This window comes from Pelodiscus sinensis, chromosome 6 (genome assembly GCF_052426305.1).
Source record: "Pelodiscus sinensis isolate ZL-2025 chromosome 6, ASM5242630v1, whole genome shotgun sequence".
Taxonomy (NCBI): domain Eukaryota; kingdom Metazoa; phylum Chordata; order Testudines; family Trionychidae; genus Pelodiscus; species Pelodiscus sinensis.
In genome coordinates, this window is record NC_143057.1 from 43,731,132 (window position 1) to 43,749,822 (window position 18,691).

Genomic DNA, 18,691 nt, shown 5'->3' on the forward strand with positions numbered 1-18,691 from the left:
TAAGAAAATAATTTTGGGGCCATTATTTATTCTTCTAGATTGTTCTCTCTTTTTTGTTGTACTTCATTAATCAAAATAATAAGTAGTAGTGGATGCTTATTCAGTAAATTGAAAGCATTTATTTTTCACCATGTGCAAGTCACATATTGTTTATAGAAGTTGATAAAAATAAGAAAAACAAACAATGCATGTTACTAGGATTGGTTTGTTACAAAATAGGCTCTGGAAATAGAGCTCTAAGATAAGAAATATAATGTTTTGAAATCTGTAGTTATATGCAAAGTATAAAGTATAACAGAATTAGTATATACTGAATGGTGTACTGGATGCCAAAATGGATTCAGACAGAATTGAAATCAGGATTTTTGTTATTTTCTTTGTGGAAAAAGAAGGCTAAACAGCAGATTCTTAGGCCCTGAGTCTTGAAACACTGTCTTTTCTAATATTTTAAATAAAACAATGTAAAGCCATGTTTTCCTTTTTATTGTTGGATGACTTCTTGGATGACTCAATATATTTTAGAGCTCTTTCATTCCTCCATTGAGAAGATGATGATAGGACAATGAGGGCTTTTCTTTCAAACTCTTAGTATTAACAATAACAAATAATTTGAAACAGAATAAAAATTACTTCCTCTTTCAAGCAAGTGTCACTTCCTTCCTTCTTATGATATAATAATCCTCAACTGCTCCAGTTAACTACAGGTTCTTTATGGATAAAAAACAAGTAGAATCCTTTCGTGGTGTATTGGTGGGGAGTGGAGGCAGGGAAGCTTTGAGACTTTTTCTTCTGTATCATAAAGCAAAGAATGACACAAGTTCCATTTTGCTTGTGCAAATCACATTTGAGGACCCTTAGAAAACCAGGTCTTCTTGAATAAATTTTCACTGAATAGGAAGAAGCAGATACATTTTGCCCCTGTTGTCTGGCTATTTATCTTTCTAAATTATTCGCACTTTGCTTCCCAGTTCTGTTAATATTTGTCAGAAGCTCCACAATGTAACCAGGAAATCCAGGGCTTCCAGGAACAGCCAGGCTGGAAAGCTACAAATAATGAAGTCAATGATCAGCTATCATCTATCAGTGACAAGTATCAGCATTCAGACTGGAAATGAGAAACACCATTAGAGACTATTCATCATAGTTATCATTTTAGCAAGAGTTCAAATAATAGTTTGAAGATTTTGTGAAGGGACAAGTGCAGCTTGTGTATTTCCAATATAAAACATAAGGTTTCTAGTTTGTGCAGAGCTTCTGCATATCTGTTCATCTAGTCTGGGGTATATGCTTGCAGCTGAAGTACATACATACTCTTAAGAAGTGATATTGATCTTAAAGTAAATGTTAATTTAGTATGATTAAGTTTACAAGTTATGTAAATGAATGAGAAATAGTTAGTTTTGCATCTTGAATGTTTTTTACCACAATAATGTGTAGAATACTGTAGGAATCTATACCTTTTTTTGGTTTGGAAATAATAGTAACTTAATAGTCAGCAATTTATTAATAGTCAGCAGTATTTATGATGGGGCATCTGCCCTACGTTGGCCCTTTAAGGCTAAAACACAGCCCTGGGAGAGGATAAGAGCAAAGCTCACAAGTGAGGCTGATATTTCCATTTAGGGTCCAGCTGTGGGCTGTATAAATAAGGGCTCCAGGAAGGAGGATGAGAGAGACTCTTGCTGGGGAGCAGTAAGGACCTAACTGCCAGGGTAGCTGGGGGTTTCGTGAGACAGAGCAGTGCTGGTGAAAAGGCAGGCAGAGCTGGGGAACCCTGGCCTGACTTCACTCTCAGGGTACAGGGCCTGAAGCAAGGCCTGAAAGTACCTGGGCTGCAGCGGGAGAGCCGGGATAGGAAAAGGCAGTAGGTCCGCGTCCTTTTGCTAATGATGAGTGGCAGGGACTAGACGAAGATTGGCAGTGGGTCACTGCAGCAAGGTGGGAAAAGGGGTTCCCTGGGAGGGAAGGACCCCTGAATGCAAAGACTGATAAACACCTCCCACCCCCCCAGAAAGGGACTGAGAGACACTGGTGTGGGCACTGTTGGAGGGCAGTATCTGAAGGTCTGGAGGCGATACCAGAGCGTAGAGTGAGGACACGGAGAGACACCAGCCAGAGGGAGGTGCCGTATGGGCTGACGTGCTAATTCCCAGCAGAAGGCGGTGGTGAGTCCACCCCATGACAGTATGGCAAGCATTCCACGTGAAATTTGGGAGAAAGCTGTATCCTCCAGAGAATGGACCTAGTTCTGCTCTTAGGTGTGTGTTTACAACTCCCATTGAAGTAAGTGGGAATATTATATATTCAACTTAGGGAAAAATTTGCCTTTGCACCTAAAATGAGCACTTCTGCCTCTAGAGACTCTTTAGTGTGACTTCTTGTGTTAGCAGAGCAGAGTTGTTTCAAATTCAATCATACTCTGCATTCCCCGTAAACAAAGAAAAACGACAACAAAATATTACATACAGGCAGTCCCCGGGTTACGTACAAGATAGGGACTGTAGGTTTGTTCTTAAGTTGAATTTGTATGTAAGTCGGAACTGGTACATATTGTAGGGGAAACTCTAGCCAAACATTTCTCCAGAGCTCAGTTTTATTCTCCCACACCTCACTTCCCTCAGTCTTTTATTCTCAAGCTGAGGTGTCTGCTGAGAAAAGCCGCTCTGCGTCTCCCTGGTCTGCTGGAGGGGGGCGCTTGCTTCGCGTCTCCCTGGTCTGCTGGGGGGAAGCAGCTAGTGCAGGGTTGCCTCTCCCCGTTTGTAAGTAGGGATCTGATGTAAGTCGGATCCATGTAACCCGGGGACTGCCTGTAGATGTGGTGGAACTGAGATGATATTGTCAGAGAAATCTTAACTTTAGGAATATTCTGACATTTTAGTGCTTAATTTCTCAGACTTATCATTTCAGTACATGATAGATTTTGCATTCCATTTTCCTGTTCGTTTCTTTAAGAAAAAAAATTGAGCACTTGTAAGTTCCTTGATTGGAAGCATTTGGCTCATGGTAAAATGCAGTGGTATTTTCTACTGTAAATACCCAGCACAGGAACATTAATGACATTGATTCAAAATCAGTTCTTTTCAGATTTTGCAAAATGGGTGGTCCTCACTGAGGAATAGTTGCATGATGAGTGTGAAACTTAAAAGTTGTTCATTTTTAGTAATTTGTATGAGCAAAGTGTAGAAAGATTATTTAACAATGAGATGAGGGTATTTATTTATTGTCAGAATTCCAAAAAATCCCACAAGGATGTTTTCCTTCTACTTCCCAAAAATAATTTCAGTGACATGACCCTGTCCTTCCCCTGCATTCTTCCAGACTAAGTATCAAAGGCACGGAAAGGGACTGGCATAGCTATATAGTTCCATATGCTTAGTCCTCCAGAGAGGCTACATCTGTCCCTATAGTTTCTCTGTGACAAGTGTTTGAAGGAACAGGCCTGCTGACATGGGGGGGAAAGGAGGGAGCAGTTACCCTGAGGGAGATGCAATTCAAAGGAGCTAGGGCTCTTGACCTTTGCCACTGTTACTGAGGCAGTGGCCAGAGTCCTGAGCCTTTTATATTGCCACTGAAGCACTGCGCCCCATGATCTGTGTGACTCTGAGAGCGGCAGTGGTGCATTCTAGGCAGTATGGAGAACTGGCTGTCCCTAGCTCTGCCCTTTTGGCAGTGACCAGAGCCATGGGCCCTTTATATTGCCTCTGAAGCACCAGACTGCATGATCTATGTGGCTCTGAAGGCTGGGGATGGTGATGGTGCACAGTTGTTTGTTCACAGTCAGCACCCGGAATAACAAGGACCAAGCTGAACCAGAAACCTAAAATATGGTGTCCTCTCATTGTGCTCTTAACTTGACTCATGCTTTGAATAAGAGCATTTCCAAAGATATGGTTTAGTACCATGTTGGATGTTATTGAATGGTCTTTGACAAAATAACATCAATAGTAAGTTATAACGTATTATAATTATAATACAACTTACAGAAAACTTTTGTTTTGGTTCCAGCAATATGTGGGAGAAACAGCTTTTGAAAGAAATTAGTAGCTGTATTATGGGTCTGAGGATGTTGTTCTCCTCTAAAGTGCATGAGATCAGGGCTTAAGCGTGACCTGAGAAAAACACTCTTCTGTGTGAAAGAATTTTGAAAGTTCCAGTCTTGCTATTGTACATTGTCCTGACAGTAATAAAAGCCAGAAAGGAGGGCGGAGCATCAAAACTGACTGCATATTTAAGAAAAGGAAGAAAGGAAAATGTTACATTTCTGGTAAGACAGGTGCGTGATTTAAATGCCCTAAGATTTTGCTGGTCCACTAGATGTTTATGTATAGTTTACTTGGTTATTTAATGACAACTCTTGTTTTAGCAACTATAACAGTATTTTTTTACACTTACAGTCTCTTTAGATAAAGGACCCTATTTTTCAAATATTGACACCTTATCTAAAAGATTCAGATGTGGATGTGACATTAAGTTGCATATGTTCTGTATATTAGATTCATAGAGATCATTATAAATGATGCAACAGGGTTTCATGGTACACTGTAAGAAGGAAAAATACATGTCTTGGATGTTTTGTTGTTTTTCTTTGGTTGTGGTTTGTTTTTGGCTAGGCTAAAAGTCTAATTTTTAAAAGCTTAGGCCTAAATTTTCAAAGCTTTGGGTGGCTTTTTAATCATGTTGGCTTCCTTTATCTTTAAAGTGAATCAGGTGGCTGAAATCATAGGCAGAATTTTGCACATATGTCCCTTCTGAAGTGCACTGTGTTAGTTTTTCATTTGTGTCAGACAAAAAGGAGTATTACTTGAAACAAGGGGTGTTAAGTTCGGGGGGCTAGCTTGATTATGTGGGGTATTTTGGTTCTCTTTTGTGTAACTAGTGTATTGCTTTTCTGGGAACACATAAAATTATTTTATTTTATCAAATGAGAATTTGATAAAATAGCACATTTCAGCTAAGGCTAATCTGATTAGTCTTTCTGTGGTCATTAGGAGAGCTGTCCTGGCATATGAAAATTATATTTTGTCAGGTCTCATAAATGTTTCCAATATGATGTAGTTTATTACTGTTAATTGGGGGTTCCTGAGTTACCCCCACTCCTGAAGAAAAATTGCAGAATTCTCTGTTTTGACTAATCATACCCATGGTTGATTTATTTGTAAAACCAAAGACATTTTACAAGGAGTTGAGTCAGTTCATTGAGTATCCAAGGAAAATAGAAAATCTGGCTGTTAGTGAAAGTAAGTAACAAGAAACAGGTTGAATTTGATATAAATTAAATTGATTTAAATCATGATTTAAATCACTAATCAGGAAGAGTCGATTTAATCATGGTTTTCTACATAAAAGTTCATTGTTGTTGGTTGTGATAACCATAATACATATTCTTCACAACTCAGAGATGGATGTAGGTGTGATTTTAGAAGGTATACAGTATACATTTGAAACAGTGATTTATTTGGAAAACTTTTCAGATTAGTTCTACAGCTATATCAAAAAATGATGATTGTTTTTTCATTTTTTTATTTCATTTACCGAGGGAGGTATATTTATGAAGTCATTGGGAGGTGAACTATTTATATTTAACAAGTTAATCATTAAAATTTGGAGGATTTCCTTGCCATGCTGTATTTGGAGGAGAACATCACTAGACAAATTGTTTTATTTAACTAAAACAATAACTTTATGGATTCTGGATTTTTTTCTTCAACAGCAAACATAATATTTTAACAAAACCAGCATATGAATTTTTGGATTTACTTAAACGTTGAAGTTTTTTTAAAATCAGGGTTGTTTTTGTTAAAATTGTTTTTAGCTAAAAGAGTTAAATGAAATATTGTTATAAAACAAAAATTAAATCAACTATGTCAGCCAAGTCAACATGAGAAACTTAAAATGTTGGCTTCTGAAAGTCTCCTAAGCAAAGTAAGCAGTCCTGGGATTAGAGAGAAGAACCTCTCAGGGGTCAGTAACTGCTTAAAACAGAGGTGGGGAACCTTTTTTGGGTCAGGGGCCTTTCACTCACAGAAAAATAAGTCAGAGACTGCACATAAGCAAGTGAGAAACTCTTGACGAAGAAGGAAGAAGATACTTCTCACATTTCTCTTGTGCACCCAAACCTAGTGGGGCCCATGCTAGTAGATTTTGTGTGTTCCAGCCCTGTGGGTGGGTGTCAGGGGGTTGGAACACCAGTGTGAGCTACCCAACACGGGAGGATCTTAAGCCTCGGGGGCTGGATCCAGACAAGCCAGGGGTCGGATCCGTCGGGCCTGAGGTTCCTCACTTCTGGCTTAAAAGATAGGAAACAAATAGTAGAAATAAATGGTCATTTCTAACAGTGGAGAGGGGTAAATAGTAGGCTTCCCCAAGGATCTGTACTGTGACCAGTGATGTTCAGTATATTCATAAATTATCTGGAAAAGGGGGAGGAACAGTGTGGTAGAAAAGTTTGCAGATAATACAAAATCACTTAAGATAGTTTAGTCCAAAAGCAGACAGCAAAGAGTTATAAAGGGATTTCCCTGAACTTGGTGACTGGACAACAGAATGACAGATGAAGTTCAATATTGGTAAATGCCAGGATGGTTGATTTAAGACCAGGTGATTTAAATCATTGATTTAAATCACAAAAAAAAAGAATAATTGATTTAAATCAAGTTTCTCACTGATACTTCATCACATATTTCTTCAAACAATGTTGCAAATCTGTTCACTAAAACATCTTAATTTACAGCTCACTCAGTACAGCATTTATGAGTTATGCTGAAATAAAATAGGGCATAGACATATGGAATCACCATAATGGTCTCCTAGTCATTGTGTTCCAGAAATAAGAGCCATGTATTATATAATATAAAATAAGAAAATGACACTCAGTGGGAACTGGCAACTCTAGATTTCTCTTATTGCAGCTTTCTGTACCATATACTTGGGTGTTAGATTCTAAACCTATTTACCTAATCAAACAAGCTATAAGGATTAGCTAACTTAAAAAAGGATTAAATTTTTTTCCTACCAACATCCAGCAGAACAAACAGCTGGTCAATTTACTTGTTAAACAACACTTACACTAAAAGGCATAGAGAGTCTTGAAGAATGATGCATTGCAAAGTTGATTCACATTTTTCTTCAGACGTATCCACATCTTCACCCATGTCATTTTCTCCAAATAAGCAGTGTTCCTCATGATGTTGTCAGCTGACGGTCAGGGCAGTGTGTGTGTGTATGTTTCCGAGAAAAGGTTTAACGTCCATGTCTTTACTGCTAGGACCTGGGTCCCATCGCAGAGGGTGGCCAGCAGGCCAACAGACGCCCCGTTATATAGGAAGAGCTTATTACACCTTAGATTTTAGCTGCTAGAACACAGGGGTTCCTTCGCAGAGGGCAGCCTTGGGGAAAGGCTGAAAGGTGCCCCAGTGGATTGTGCCACCTGGGTGTGACACAAATCCAAACGCCCAAGCTCTCCCTATATCTGTCCCTTTATGACCGGCTGAAGTTCTTTTAAATTGTGCTTGGTTCTGTTACAGCAACTGAAGGAGTCAGGTTAAAGCTTAAACAGTTAGTTACAGGTTTATTTGAGGAAGCTTATAAATCATATGGTTGCAATGGCTATTGTTCTGTTTCTTTACTAGCAAAATATAGATCTTAAAAATGGTTACAAAGAAGATAAAGATAGAAAAATAGAAATAATGTTACCAAGTAACAGCTTACTCTTTCTATGTGTACACTTAAGACAGAGGACCACATACAGGTACAATTTTTACCCCCTTCTGTGCCTCTCGACTCCAGCATGTCAGGCCAGGGCCGGTCCCTCAATTCCTAGGAAAGACGAAAATACGAGGTGGGCGTCCCCATAGAACCTCGGGAGGTCACACACCTAACCCGACCAGCAGGTAGAGGGTAGAATGACACTCAAAGTGAGTGTGTGCTGGGCCCATCTTATATACCCATGGGGTCACGTATTTCTCTTTCTTGTCTGTAATGCCAATTGATGCTGGTCTGTCTGCTGTGAGACCAGTTCTTACAAGGGAGTTGTGAACTTAATTTACACTTGTAAGAGAGAATTGAGATGATTAAATTTGAAGTACTGGACATTCTTTTCTCAGTGGGAAATTCCTCTTCCAGGGACTGTGTGTGTTCGAATCAACATAGGTGCCAGCCTGACACTTCTTGCAGCCTCGAGCTTAGCTTATTTCCTTAATCCTTACTCAGAGTCAGAAACTTGCATATCCTGGCAAAGCAGATCAAAGCTTAATGGCTATGCTGATCTTCTTATTGTTCCTTCTCTGCTCTGTATACAGACATCTCAGAGGGCAAGCAAGATTGTTTGAGATGGGGGGGGGGAACTGCCTGGCTACAGATGTTTCATGCTTGCAGCTATGACCTGCATCATCATCTTATGCTGCTTACGCTTGACATGTTTTCCTTTTTTTTACCCAGAATTTCTTCAAAATATTCCCAGTTAGGGTCTCTTTTACACCCAGACCCCATGACATTTTTTCTATGGCCGAAATGTAGGGAACTATAGGAAGCTGTATAATATCTTCCCTTTTTCTTTCCAGCCCACTCCACTGTTAGGCTACATCTACACTGCAACGCTTCAGGATACCAGAGTATTTTGAAATATAATGGGCTCGCTATTCCAATGTCCCTGTAAACCTCCTTCCATAAGGCAGTGGTCTCCAACCTTTTTAACCACAAGATCAGTTTTTCAATTTAAGTGCAATGTAATTCCTCAAACCCAAATACCCTTGCCCGGCTGCCTTCTTTCCCTTTCTCTGAGGCCCTGCTTCTGCTCTACCCCTTCTCCAAGACCTCATCCTGCTCACTTCATCCACCTTCCTCCCCGAACGTCATTCGCTTTCACCAGGCTGGGGTAGAGGGTTGGGGAGCAGGCTCTGGTCTTGAGCCAAGGGTTTTGGAGTGTGGAAGGGGCTCTGGGCTTAGCCCAGATCGGGAAATTGGGGTCCTGGAGAGGATTCAGGGTACAAGCTCTAGGAAAGAGTTTGGGTGCAGGGGGACTCATGTCTGGGGAGGCGGGAATTCAGGACTGGGTCAGGGGTTCAGGATGCAGGCTCTGGCTGGGCACCACTTAACTGAGATGACTTCTGGATGGTGGACCTGTAGGGTTAAGGCAGGCTTACTCCTACCCTGGCCCAGCACCACTCCTGAAAGAGCTGGCATGTACAGCAATGGCTCCATGGTGCGATGTGCTGCCCCTCATCTATAGGCACTGAGCTCACAGCTTCTACTGGCCACGGTTCCCCATTACTGATCAATGGGAACTGCAGAAGTGGTGTCTGCAGGCAAGGACACCACTGCTCTGCCTTTCTCAGGGGCTGCAGGGACATGCCAGCCACTTCCAGGCGCAGCAATTACCATGGGAATAGTTACTCCAGCCACGACAGGTTAGGTGTTTTAGAACTCACTACTGAAAGAATTAAGCATGAGAGAGAAATGAAAATGATGACATGCACAGACCAGTCACAAACCAAAACTAATACACGTTGCAAGCAGTAAAAGAAGTAACAACAACCCACATATGTGTTGGGTCGGTAGATGAGAGTGAAGGACAGTGTGTGTTTGTGAGAATGAGAGAAGCACATGCAGCATATGAGAGTGACAGAGATTTGCATTGCCAAGCTCCCTCCAGCCCCTGCTCTCTGTGTGGAGACAGGTACAGGAGTGTGGGGAGGAGGGACACCCTAGCATCAGCGTCCCCCCTTCTCCCTCCTATACCCTGCACAGCAAGGAGGGGCAGCTCCAAGGCAGAGGGCAGGAGCAGCATGACAGTGGGTGGAGGACAACTGAAGTGCCAGCACTTGATAGCTTCCTGGCAAAACCAGTCAGGATCACCTGACAGAGGCTCCAAGATCTACTGGTAGATCCCAATCTACTGGTTGGTGACCACTGCCATAGGAGTAAGGGATGTTTCAGAACAGTGGGTTATTTCGAAATTTGGCGCTGTGTATACAGCTATTTCGAAATAAGATCTAAATAAGATACAGTACACAACTTGTCAACTTATTTTGAGCTATGATGCAGTGTGGACGTACCCTTCCTTTCTATGCTATGTCCTTTCCTGTATATTGGCTTTAGACAATCTCTTAACTAACTCTTCCATGCTTGGTCCAGAGCCATCACTGCATAAACATAAAACAAAAACAATCCTATCCAGCCTGTGTCTGTCTTAGCGCATGTTAGTCTGCTGAGAAATGGAAATTGAGAGCCCAAAACTTTCAAAAGCAGGAGCTGGTTGTTAGACTGGACAGAATAAGCCATTAATTCATTTTTATGAGACTGTAAGTATAAGTGTAACACATTTGTGATAAGATTTAATTGTAATGGTTATTTTTAAATTATAAATTTATTATTTTATTGATTTTAAAAATAGAAAATATCCAATTTTTCAAATTGTTTTTTTATTTTTATACACCCTTAGAAGTACAAAGTAATGAATATTGGAAGACATAATGCTAACTATGCATACAAAATAATGAGGTCTGTGTTACCTGATACTGCTCAAGAAGAGATCTTAGACCTCTTTGAAGATAATTTTTTGAAAACATGTGCAGTCAGAAAATATCAGAATGCCACTATATAAATCTCTGGTGTGTTCACACTGTATGTAGTTTTGGTTGCCCCATCTCAAAATGATATATTAGAATTGGAAAAGTTACTGAGAGAGGCAACTAAATGATGAGGAATATAAAACAGCTTCTATACAAGGAGGGATTAAAAAATCTGGCGCTATTCAGTTGAGAAAATAAATTACTAAGGGGGGATGTGGTAGAGATCTATAAACTTATGAATGGTCTGGAGAAAGTGAATAAGAAAATGTTATTTATTCCTTCACATAACACCAAGAACCAGGGTTCACCCAATGAAATCAATAGAAAACACGTTTAAAGCAAACATAAGGAAGTACTTTTTCATAGAGTTGTAGAATTTGTTGCCAAAGGATATTATGAAGGCCAAAAATACAACTGGTTAAAAAATGGATAAATTCCTGGAGCATAGAACCATCATGTGTCCCTAAACTTTTTGACTGCCAGAAGCTGGGACTTTGTCCGATAAAAAAAAATCAGAAAATACCGGACACGTGCAGTGTCCGGTATTCTCTGATTTTTCCGGCTGCTCACCGGATGGAAGCCTGGCGTGAGCGGGGGGAGTGGCTGGAAGACGGAGCCACGATCGGCTCTAGGAGCCTGTGATTGCGCAGAAACCTGGACTCCCAGCCACTACCCCCGCCCCTGCCAGGCTTCTGCACAAACACAGGCTCCCAGCGCCGATGGCAGCCCCACCTACCAGGTGGGGAGTCCCAGCTGGGAGCCGAGGCCGCGATTGCCACTCTGGGCACTTCAGAAGCCTAGCGGGGCGGGGGGAGTGGCTGGGAATCTGGGCTTCTGAAGTGCCCAGAGCGGCAATCGCGACCCCACCTACCAGGTGGTGAGTCCCAGGTAGTGAGTCCCAGGTGGTAGGCAGGGCTGCGATCGCCGCTCTGGGTGCTTCAGAAGCCTAGCCGGGGCAGGGACCCCCATCCCTGCAAGGCTTCTGCACAATCACAGGCTCCCAGCGCCAATCGTGGCCCTGCCTACCAGCCTGGGAGTCCCAGCTGCGAGGCAGGATTGCGATCATTGTTCTGGGCGCCCCAGAATGGGGAGGGGCTTATTATCTCGCGTTCCTTTTTTTTGTTTGTTTTTTTGTTTGTTTTTGTACCATGTGTCTGGTATTTTTTTGGGAGACCATCTGGCAACCCTATATGGTAATCTCCATTGTTTTAATTAAAACCTTTGCCTAAATGCCTGAAAAAAAATTGTACAAGTTATTGATAGAGAAAATCTGTTTCTCTAAGTAACAGTACAGGTCAGGAATAATGTATGTCTCCTTTACTCAATACATTTCTCTGAAAGAAAAACAACTGAATTGGACACAGTTCATTGTCTGGAGGCTGACTGCCAGTACTTAAAGCATGATATTAGTTAAGACGACGTGATGGTGCTGACAAAGCTGATGCTGGAATATATCCGGTGAAGTCCAGTATGTTAGTACCAACCTTAGGAATTGGTGGCAAATATGGAGATTACACTCATTTGGGAAAGTAGTGTTCAGACAGATTGCACTTTGTGGGCTAAAATTTTGGATTGTATTTTAGAACTGTGTTTCTCAACCTTTTTTTTTTATAAAGTACCCCCAGTACTTACAGTTTTCAGACACACATACAAAAATGTCTACTATTGCAACACATTTGTTTAAACAACTTAATTGTAGCCAGGCGGGCAATGACATTTTTGGGTGTAAAAAGCACAAAAATAATAAAGCTCTGTAAAACTTAAAACAAAAATTCAGTTTTCTCCAAATTTCAGTTGTGTTGACGTACCCCCCAGACTTCTCTTGAGTACCCCTAAGAGTGCTCGTACGACCGGTTGAGAAACACTGATTTAGAATATAGACATCATGAGGTCCTAACAACAGATACTAAACCTTGAGGTTAGTTTCAGTAAATCATGCTGATGACAAGGGAAATACATTGCTGAATACAGTTTCTTGCAAGATTATATGGTCCTAAAATGAATGTTGGAAAGCTAGAATTTCTATGAACTAAATACATGTGACTATAGTCGAAGACTGATTTCTTACTGGAAATGTTGTGGAGGCTACATGTTCAATCTTTAAAAATGCGAGATTAGATTAAACAAGCAGTTCACATTGCACTGTGGCGTGGCATCTAACAATCTGATAAACTGTAGAGGGAAACTGTGAGATGCCCTAAACTGGAGAAACAGCCACATGACAGCAAGTAAAAGAGAGGGGAGCATTTGAAGCATTTTAAAAGAAAAGGGAGACAAGATGAGCCCCAACAGCCTAAAATGAAATTCTGCTCCTACACACCTTTATTTTTCATTTGTTTAGAAAGCTCCATACTTTAATTTTGACCTGAATGTGCCTTCAGTATATTTCCTCACTCCCCTCCTCAATTTTTTCTAATAAAAGATGCGTATTTCCAAAGCGTGACCTTCCTGTTATTTATGTAACTTAGAATAGAAACTTGACACTGGGAAATTTTACCTTTATTTCCTATTTCCTGTTCCTGTTTAGTAGATACTTAAAATGTATACCCTAATCTGAGCCTGTTTATAAGGCATGAAGTTACCCTAGTTTTGTTTAGCCAAATGGTTGAAACACTTCCAACACTGTATCAGGAATGTTATTTACTCGATACAGTTATGTGGGTTTTTTTTTTTATAGAACTGTACAGGCCACAGCTAGAGGTCATTTACTTAAAAATGACCAAAGTAATACTTCTGAGTCTCAACAGGGGCTTGGTAATCAAATGGAGTGTCTCATCATATTCAGCAGCTTCTGTGCTTTCTCTCTCTCGCTCTGTTGTTGTTCCTAATAATCTGAATTGTGTTTTGCAGAGATTTGGAGAAGTGCTGTTTATTCTTGCTCTTTGTTCTCTGTGACTGGATTGCTTTACTAGTGTTTCAGCTTTTTGCGATATGTTATAATACTGTCTGATTTAAGTGAATTTAACTTGGTTTTCTGAATTACTATTATTTTATAAGAAGATGGTTATTGTGTGTTTTTTGTTATTGTTGTTAACTTAAAACACCATACTTGTAGTTAATCAGATTCAGAGATGTAGACTAATTTGAAGGAGAACTGTTGGTGTTTTAGTAATTCTAATTAAAGCGAAAAATGGGCTGGAAAAGATCTTTGATTAATAGTATTTGCCTCTTGGAAATGTTATAAGGCCATGTGGCACATGTTCAGGTCAGCAGATTGCTTTTCTTTACCATTATGCTGCATCACCTCTGTGGATCTTGGAAAATGGTTGGAATATGAATTAGGTGGAGGCAGAGGATACCTGAGATTAGAAGGGAAATACTCTGTGTGAATGTTGATCCCTAAGTACAAAAAGAACCAAGCTTTTCCAGACCCATTTGTGGCACTGGCAGAACTATACCGGCTTCTTTAATCCCTTGGGGTATGTCTACACTACCCCCCTAGTTCGAACTAGGGGGGGTAATGTAGTCATACGGAGTTGCAAATGAAGCCCGGGATTTGAATTTTCCGGGCTTCATTTGCATAAAGCCGGACGGCACCATTTTTAAATGCCGGCTAGTTCGAACCCCATGCCGCACAGGGCACGGGGTTCGAACTAGCCGGCATTTAAAAATGGCGCTGGCCGGCTTTATGCAAATGAAGCCCGGGAAATTCAAATCCCGGGCTTCATTTACAACTCCGTATGACTACATTACCCCCCCTAGTTCAAACTGGGGGGGTTGTGTAGACATACCCTAAGTAACTTTAAAGGAGTATTATGTTTTTACTTGACATTAGTGTAGACGAGGCTGTCTCAGAAAGCAGAGCATAGTTTACAGAAGCCGTAATTACCAAAATACAATTTACGCATTTTCCTTAATGAATTATTCCATAAATAGCATGTTTCTCCAAATCCTTCCCCTATAAGATCTGACTTCCCCTTAGTGTACTGGGGTTCTGGTAGATTTATTGGAGCGTGGTGGTGTCTATGCACATTGAAAAGAACATACCTTATATCCACATTTCCCCTTTGCCTTTCCCTGCCTCCATCAATATGATAAAGGGCTTTCTGCTTCCCTCTGCATCTCATAGAGGGATTGAAGCATATGGATCTTTGACCATATCATGTTTGTTAACTTGTCTGGATTACAACAGATCAAATATGGTTTATGTGTTGTTGTGCTTTATCTTACATGCTTTTCTGTTGGCTTTGGATAGCAGCTTGTTTTCTTTTGAAACCATTTTTCCTGTATTTATTTCCTACTTTGATCATTTTACTGATAAATACCTTGTGTCTGTAGTCACACCTGCTTCTTATTTTACTATCCTAGCTTAAATGTAAATGTTTTTACTGAAATAAATCAGCTTTGCAATTTGAAAAAAGTAGAACTATGGTTTAAGTTACTTATTATAGGTAATATATGTTTGATGGTTGAATATTAAAAAAAATCTGCTGGGCAGAATTTTAGTTTGAATTTTTGCCAGACAACAATAAATTGCAACCTAATTCCTAAAAACGCCCGAGCTATAAACTGTCTGTCATGACCTAACATGCAGATAGTAATAACAGGTTGACAAGGCTAATAAAGTCTACATATTACTATAGCCATGCAATGCATGCTGTAACAGATCTGTAATGTGTTTTGTCCTTCATGTTATGCAGCCCACACATCATATTCCTGTCACAGAGTGTATTAACTGGAGGAAGCCATCTCTGTGGAACACGTCTGTGCCATGAAATTGCTCATGCTTGGTTTGGATTGGCCATAGGTGCTCGTGATTGGACTGAAGAGTGGATAAGTGAAGGATTTGCTACTTACTTGGAAGATGTATTTTGGGCAGTAGCACAACAGGTAATGAAGACATATCTCCATTCTGTTTTATAATGCAGAAATTAAGATTCTAACTGAATGCTTTAAATGTATTAAATTGAAGGAAATTACTATAAATCTATGTAGTACATTTTGAGGTTACTTCTGTTAGAATGCAGATTCCAGTAGCATCATAAATTGGTTTAAAATTCCTTACTTCCACATCTTTCCACACTGAACATGAACCTTTTCAAAGGTATGTCATTGCATATAAGAACTAAACCATATTTTCTCAATGATCATCCATTTAAGGACCTACTACTTAAAAATGCTCCATTTCTCCAGAGTATTTTTTTCTTTCCACTCATCTTTCCCATATCTGAGCACCACTGAAGTCAACAGCGCCATGTGGGTACAGCTGAAACAAAAAACAGGACTGTGTAGCACTTTAAAGACTAACAAGATGGTTTAATAGGTGATGAGCTTTCGTGGGCCAGACCCACTTCCTCAGATCAAATAGTGGAAGCAAATTGTCACAACCATATATACCAAAGGATACAATTAAAAAAATGAACACATATGAAAAGGACAAATCAAATTTCAGAACAGAAGAGGGATGGAGGGGGGGAAGAGGGAAAGGTAATTGTCTGTGAGCTAATGATATTAGAGGTGATAATTGGGGAAGCTATCTTTGTAATGGGTAAGATAATTAGCGTCTTTATTGAAATTTGAGTGTAAAGTGTCGCATTTAAGCATGAATGGGTACAGGAAGCTCTCCTTGCCCAAGAACTCTTCCAGGTTGGACTCTTTATTTCTTTTGTAAACTATCAAAATAATTACCCTTAGCAGAGTTAGATTATTGAAGAGAGAAAGAAAGATGCCCAGCTGCCTCCTCTTCCCATCCTCAAACTCTTCTGTGATCCCCATCTTTACTATCACGCCAAGTTACAAGCTTCTTCACTTGTCTCTACTTTGTTTTGAACCAGCTGGAAGCATTTGCTCTGTACAATTAGGCAAGGAATGGGCAACAAAAATCACAACTGGATGATTTTATTCCTATTAATTTACAAGGCTGTAAAAAGTATTTTTCTTTTTTAATCATTGGATAATTTTGTTGTTGTATATTAATGGGATTATAAATATATATTACATAACAATGACTGCAGCTGAAATTGAAATAGTAATGTAGTTCAAGAGAATGTCAAGCCTTACTTCTATAATGAGAAATCAGAAGCTAGTTTGTTTGTACCTAACAAATTGGCATATATTTCAGTAGCAACCATCACTGTAAATATGCGTTTGGGGCAGGAGGGGAAGACAACAAATATAATTACACCAGCATGACAGAAATAGTAGGAAAGAGGAGTGAAATCAGGACACAAAACAGCTTTCTGCTTTCAAGGCTAGGAAGAGTAAAGATGCAGCCAGAACTGATATGCCAGGCATCTGTATGTTCAGTTCATTTACTGTCAATCACTGAGGGGAAAACAACCTGCCTATCTCCCTCCTCAGGCAGAAATGTTTAACCAACTATTGATTTGATGCTCCCAGGGAAGCTCCTGTTTACTCTGTGCTGGTCATAACCCGTTGTAAAGCTTGCATTTTTCAGCAAGGGTGTGGATGTTTGTGCCGCCCTCTGCTCCTCCTACATGTTAAAGAGAAACAAAACAAGTCTTTCCATCAGAAAATTACTGACCATTGGGGAAAACAACAAACAATGAACTACGTATTTGTATACTAAGCAGCTGCCACATGACGAAGCAAGAGAGCAGCAGGAGTTGAAAGCTTTGCTGCGCTGGAGACGGCTAAGAGATGAGGTGCAGAACTCTGAAGAAGAGCTGCAAGTATTAAGGTAAAAATACTGTGGCATATTCTTTTCCTTTGCATGCGTGATCTCTCTCTGTCTCCCACCCACTGCCTCCGCTGCTTCTGTCCATCCCTCTCCAAAGGAAATACATCCAAATCATCTGATTACATCTACTGCATTTCCTTACTTCATTTTGAAGAAAAAAGATTACTCATCTTCTGCATTATGGAAATTTTAAAGACTTTAAAATATGGGTTTGTTTGATATAAAATAGGTAGCAATATTTTAAGTGTGTCTATTCAGGAAAATAGCAAGAGGCTATTTCCTGAACAAAGTTCCTTGTTTGAAGCCATAATAGTTGCTTTACATTGTGACTGAAGACAAGTACAAAGATGAGATACGGTATCTAACTTACAGGCTGAATAAACATTTAAAAATATATCTATATATCTATAGCTATATCCTTTGCTTAGTAATAACGGAATTTTTCAGGGTTTTGTCCCCTGACATCTAAGCTAGCAACAGACATGTAAAACAAGGGAGCTCTTGCCTCACTAACGATGGCACAACTCTGGATGGGTTTCTTGGGGGTTGCCCTGTTCTTTTTACCTTGGGATAACTGAAGCAGTTGTCTAACTTTTCCACAGAGCCCAGCTTTTATCACTACACCCCCATAGCCAAGAAAACAAGTTTTTTTTAGTTCCAACTCTCATTAGCCGTATGTTACCCACATATCAGCTAGATTCAGAGCATTGTAAACAACATACCTTTCCACTAGAGATTGAAATCTTTTTCCTCTTCAACACATGCAGTTCACAAGCAGAAAAAGCTGTACCTTATGAACTCACGTTGTCCCAGTCAGTGTTATGCTCCAGGCTGTGTTACCAACGTTGCATAATTGTCCTCTTTTAATAGCTTATTTGATGCTTATTGAGGACTTGTACTTCAGACTTGTAAGAGGGGTCAGACAAATTACACATTTGTAAGTATGTAGTTTGATGATAGGTACAAACACAAAAGCAACCCTTATCACTAGCTACCATACAGCTGCTACCAGCACAACTGCTGATTGCCAGTTTATATTTTTAGACTAGGAACCTGGCTTCTGGTGATAGGTGGCTTATCTGGACATTGGCTTTCCTTTGTTTTAGAGTTAAGGAATCATGTTTGCCTTGTTTGACATTAATTATACAATTGTTGCTTTTTAAAAAATAGATGGGAGCGTATGTGTGTACTATAACCAAATAATTTTTTTTGTAGGGACAAAATTCTGTCTCCCATTTGACATTGGGGAAGCATTTACTTGTCTTATATTTTGCCCTCTCCTCCACCTCCCCCCCTGGATATCCCATCTCTTTGTATCTTCCATGCTGCTTGCCTTTCACACAGTGGTATTCCCATATGAATGTGAAACAATAATTAATCATTTCTCCTCACAGATTCTGACACTATTATTTGTTACAGAGTAGGCTCCATAAAGGCAACTCATTGGTCTGGTGATCATTCCTGTCTCCTTGATTTCTGTTGC

At 40.0% G+C, this 18,691-nt stretch overlaps 1 protein-coding gene across 8 annotated transcripts in view; it reads left to right on the plus strand.

The window, feature by feature from the left end:
* Positions 1-18,691, plus strand: part of AOPEP (aminopeptidase O (putative)) — a 354,788-nt gene that overhangs the window by 160,120 nt on the left and 175,977 nt on the right. For 6 of the 8 annotated variants that reach the window (XR_012904729.2, XM_089779257.1, XM_089779254.1 and 3 more), the window contains 2 exons: positions 15,209-15,398; positions 17,099-17,208. Coding sequence is in view for 7 of the 8 variants with exons in the window: in XM_089779257.1 (XP_089635383.1) it covers positions 15,209-15,398; positions 17,099-17,208 (300 nt within the window). In the remaining variant the exon portion in view is untranslated. The remainder of the gene's footprint in view (positions 1-15,208; positions 15,399-17,098; positions 17,209-18,691) is intronic. The other 2 variants (XM_089779256.1, XM_014579908.4) reach the window with 1 other exon arrangement.